Raw genomic sequence first — 5,213 nt, 5'->3', positions numbered from 1 at the left:
TCAAGTTCTCTCCTTATACTACATTTTATCATTTATTCTTTTGTATAGTGCATGACGGTTATGGAATCATAATTCTGGCATAGGCCTATACTGAACACTTGTGCCGGAAGCAATAAGCTTAAATATTGTGTAAATATGAATACCAGTTATCTTTTCTTTTTCTTAAATGTTGTACTGCCTACCTGTAGCTTTAAGAAAGAATGTGTACTGTATTTCATGGCATAATGGATGCATGTCTCTTTTCCAATAATTCTTTAAAGGTGAACCTGCCTGCAGAATAACATGTTGAGTCCAGTAGAAACTTCATAATATAGATTAAGGTAAATTCACCTTGCCAAAATGAACAGCATGGAATTCTAATAAATACATTTAGATATTACTTCCCATTCTGAGAACTGTCCTTTTAACAAGATTTTTGTTATACCAACATTCAATTCTTCAAAAAAAAAAGTATAACTAATGCAAATTTCAGAATATCCATTGCACCCATACACCATCAAACATAATAATTGGCACAAGCTTAACCTTCAAAGAAGTCTGAAGGCTCTTGCTTAGTTTGATAAGCAATGGTTTGTTTCCCAAAGCTAATTTTATGGGAGGAGTTTTCAACCCTGATATACAGTACATCCTTTTGTTTCATAAAGAACACAGTCTTTATGAAAACATTATACAAGCATAGTTGCACTGATGCATCTAACATGGCACAACACTCACCCAAAGACACATTCCTCGTGGGAGGGGGGGAAACTGATATAAACTAGAAGGTGACACTCGAACAAGCTGAATTCGCCTAACTATACATGATCTCCCTTAGTGCTAACCACCAATAGCTTCAGGAACTGTATCAAAATCAACATTTAAAAATATCACTTATACTGTATGTATTAAGTTTAACATCTGTTCATATGTACATACATGATGGTCCAAGTACCAGAAAGAGTTTTAGAGCATGACATTCTTTAACATTTACTTATGAACTACATATTTATCATCACCAACAGTGTCATGGTCTCCTACCTTATCTCATCTCCAATCAAAAAAAATTCAGCTGACATCTACAACTCATAACACATTATCCAACATCTCTCTGGGGCCAAAAGAAGACTCGGGACTTGTAAATCAACACCTACCACACCTTCCCACTATAGGTAGACATATGTCCTGCAGTAGTTTTAAGCATAAACCCCACCATAGCTACACAAAAACGAACAAACAGCATTTTCCTCCACTATGCTGGAGAAAAGGTTCGGGTCCCAAACACAGTAATCTTAAATGACAAAGGGAAACATTACTTTGAAAATACTGCTGTATGATCGGAGTCTGGGAAGCACAGGCCGAACACAGTCAGGTTCTTCGTTATCACAGACGACACCGAAGGAAAGGACAAGCCATGACGTCGGCTACACTTAACCAAAATACCAAAGTAGATGACAATGGTGCTTAGAAATGCAATTAATAGTACTGTAGCATGAACAAAAGATTACACTAAAGGAGGGAATAAAAAAAATACAAGCAAGCAAAACAAAAAAAAAAAAAAAAAAAAAAATCCAATTCCAGATGCCATGCAAAGACTAGTAACTGGTTCCAGTGAGCCTTTATGGTTATTTGCACGTAAAATAAGGCAATTAACATTTTATAAAAGTAAATCCCTCATGTTATATCATCACTAACCAACTGAATTCATGAATAACAAATAATATTTTTTCCCCCCAATATCATTACAATCTGCATATTCAAAATATAACATGAAGAAAGTAAATGTGAAAAAGTATGTGAATATACAAACTGCAATTATTAAATACAATTTAAGAGAATGTACTTGTGCAAAATTTCAACAAAAAATTATTCAGTCTAACATACTATTGTAACAAAGACAGACATTTTTGCAAGTTACATGTCAAAACAATAATAGTATGATATTAATACTAACAATGATGAATAATAAATACCAATTATCAGAATAATTATGTAATATATAAATAATATGCAAAAAAAAAAAAAAAAAAATCAATAGAAGCAATATTAATAGTAATAATAACAATAATAATAATGGTAATAATAATAATAATTACAATAAAAATAACAATAATAATAATAATAATAATAATAATAATAATAATAATAATAACAATAATAATAATAATAATAATATTAATAATAATTATGATAATGATAATAACAATAACTAATAACAATAATAACAATAATAATAATAATAACAATAACAATAATAATAATAATAATGTTAATAGTACCCAAACCAGATCTATTGTTATTTAATATTCCAACAGAGTACTAACTGACTGACACTTGGAACAACTGACCTTGCCAAATCAAATGACCTTTTCTTGGCCTCATCTTCCTACCTTTGAAAACTCTACATGGTACAGAAAGGTGGGAGGGAGGGGGAAGGGGGGAGGGAAAAAGAAAAGACGGAAGGAGGGGAGAGAGGAGAGAAAAAGGAGAGGGGAGGATGAGGAGGGGGAGGAGAGAGAGGAGAGGGGGAAAAGGGAGAGGGAAGGAGGGAGAGGGGATAGAGGAGAGGGGGAAAGGGAGAGGGAGGGGGAGGGGCACTGTGTATATTCAACAACAAATTACAAAAAAAATAAAATAAAATATTGTCTCTGATATGTACTTCCATTACATACTTGTACTTGTAAAAATGCACACTTTGACGTGTCTGGTCCAACTAAATGTAAATGTATTGTCATAAAAGCTGCATCAATCTTCAACCAGCAGAAATTCTTCTCAAGCTCTTGTATTTCCATGAACTTTCCTAACCTGCCTGGCCTAGCAGCTTCTTAATGCAATTTATAAAAATGCATTAAAATAAAATTATTAATGCTTAGTAAAAAAAAAAGGAAAAAAAAAAAAAAAAAAAAAAAAAGGTCCCAAATGTCATGAGCACACATGCTGACTAGTCATGGATTTAGACTAGCTTGTTTTTGATGCAAGTCATAAGCAGAATTAACATAATCAGAATAATAAATACAATTTATTCATACCTCATACACACAAAAGGGAAAGTCTTCCTGCTTTTTTGGTTGTTTTTTTAAAGAAATAACAATAAAGTATTTTGATTTTAAAATCTGTCAGTGAAGAAATAAATGCAATAATGCATTTCTATAAGCTACTAACTATATGACTTTGTACCTGAGCATTTAATGCAATGAAAATGTTAATTTTTAAAGTGAATGACCTTGCACTGGAAACCTCATTCATACACTGTTTATATTACTGCACTTACACATGCATATACCTCTTTGAATCGAACATGCTCTTACTCTTCTTCTAACTCCATACTCAAGTTTGCAGCCACTAACAAGACCCTCTGTCACTACAGAAGAGAACTTCTCGTCATTACAGATTAACAACAACAACAACAACAACAAAAAAAAACATGTGCTCAAGATGATAATAATAAGAAGAATAAAAAAGTAACAGTTATAAAAAAACAATAATAACCAAATCAATGAACAGGTCCTGAGATACAAAGACATATAGGCCTCCTGTTAAGAGACTATGTGACCATCTGGTTATATTATACAGGCACATTTGAAGAGTATATCATTATCTTTACCAAACTTATACTCTTCATTCCCTAAAATGAAAACTGACTTTATAGGATTTAGGTAACATTTTGAAGACACCTTCTCAAATATACATAAAAATAAATAAAATAAATAAGTAAATAAATAACAAACAGTTTCTTAAACTGCACAAAAAAATTGAGTGTGCTATCAATGCTGTGTGTTTGTCTTAGCTCTTTTTAATCCTTCTTTGCACGTGGCTTGTAATAGATCGCAGCCGTGATGATCAGCAAGTTCAGTACCAATGAGGTTATGAAGTTCAGGAGGAGGACAGGATCAGCTGACTCGACATAGATGGTGAAAATTCGGGCTGAAAAGTCCAGAGAAATCACCAATGAGTGATCTTTCATTGATCATAACTTAAGTAACTTAAAATAATAATCACTGGTATTAATATGGCAAATTGAAGTATGTGCTAAAATAACATTTAAATGTTACACAACAATAGTACTAAAAGCATTTGCCAAAGGTAATACAAACATGACACCAGGAGTAAATAATCAGGAGCAAATAATGAGACAAATAATTGGAGGAGGAGGAGGAAGAGAAAATTCATTCCTATTCACTGGAAAACACCCTTTGATGTATCAAAAGAAGAGGAAGATGAAGATAAACATGATGATGATATGGAGAAGGAGAAAGGAGAATGAAAAGAAGAAGAAAGAGAAAGGAGGAGGAGAGAGGAGGAGGAGGAGAGGAGGAGGAGAGAGGAGGAAGGAGGAGGAGGAAGGAGAAAGGAGAAGGAGAAAGGAGAAGAGAAGGAAGAAGGAGAAAGGAGAAGGAGAAGGAGGAGGAGGAGAAGGAGATAGGAGAAGGAGAAGAAGGAGAAAGGAAAGGAGAAGGAGAAGGATCAGAAAGAATGAAGATGTGGAAGAGGATGAGGAGAAAAGGTAGAAGAAGAACACAATACAATGCAACCCAACTTAAAAATCCCACTCATTCCATCACACAGCCATAAAGACCAAGACATTATGCTCACTAAGACATGTGTAGGCGGAGATGGACCACGCAGAGACGGAAACGGTTTCTGAATTCTTGCTGCTGATAATCGCCAGCAGGGCCACCACTTTGCTACTGGCGGAGATGGGTGTGCACAGTCCCTAAAGTGCGAAAAATAAAACGTCATGCCACTGTAATGTAGCAATGAGGTAATGGCAATGGAAACTATGGAGACTACACTGTTTGGAATAATTTTTTGTCTACGTTAATTTCTCTTTCATTTAGCTATGGAAAAAATTCTATAGGGAATGGGATGATTGTAATTTAAATCATGAACAGCAACAATAAGATTAATTCAGTTACAATGTTAAATAGATAATTAAAAATTCACAATGACACTAAAACAAAGAGCTACCTCAACATTTTACAGTCTTACAAAACAAAAATTTGAAACTTGTATGTTGAAAACGACTAAATAAATAAAATCTATAAAAAATGAAAAGAAAAAAACTAAATACAACTTAGCTTATTATCAAAAATTCATAAAAAAAAATGTATATATATAATAATCATAAAAAAATAAACAAACAACCTACATCCCACAATAAACAAAGGAGAAGCAAGAACGCACCACAAGCGTTGTGATGAAGGCCTCGGAGAGCAAGCCCATAGCAATGGAGTACG

General features: G+C 33.5%; 1 protein-coding gene across 1 annotated transcript in view; it reads right to left on the bottom strand.

Moving 5' to 3' along the window:
• Positions 1–2,554: 2,554 nt before the first annotated feature.
• The window catches only part of LOC119598993 (solute carrier family 66 member 3-like), a 7,452-nt gene continuing 4,793 nt past the window's right edge, over positions 2,555–5,213 (bottom strand). Inside the window, exons 2-4 of the mRNA XM_037948737.1 lie at positions 5,161–5,213; positions 4,570–4,690; positions 2,555–3,900 (exon numbers count right to left, since the gene is read on the bottom strand). The exon at positions 5,161–5,213 is cut by the window's right edge and continues 170 nt beyond it. Coding sequence (XP_037804665.1) covers positions 3,770–3,900; positions 4,570–4,690; positions 5,161–5,213 — 305 coding nt within the window. The 3' untranslated portion in view covers positions 2,555–3,769. The remainder of the gene's footprint in view (positions 3,901–4,569; positions 4,691–5,160) is intronic.

The sequence above is a fragment of the Penaeus monodon genome, chromosome 42 (genome assembly GCF_015228065.2).
Source record: "Penaeus monodon isolate SGIC_2016 chromosome 42, NSTDA_Pmon_1, whole genome shotgun sequence".
Taxonomy (NCBI): Eukaryota; Metazoa; Arthropoda; class Malacostraca; order Decapoda; family Penaeidae; genus Penaeus; species Penaeus monodon.
Note: the sequence above shows the minus strand (reverse complement) of the source record. Positions and strands in the feature narration are given on the sequence as shown.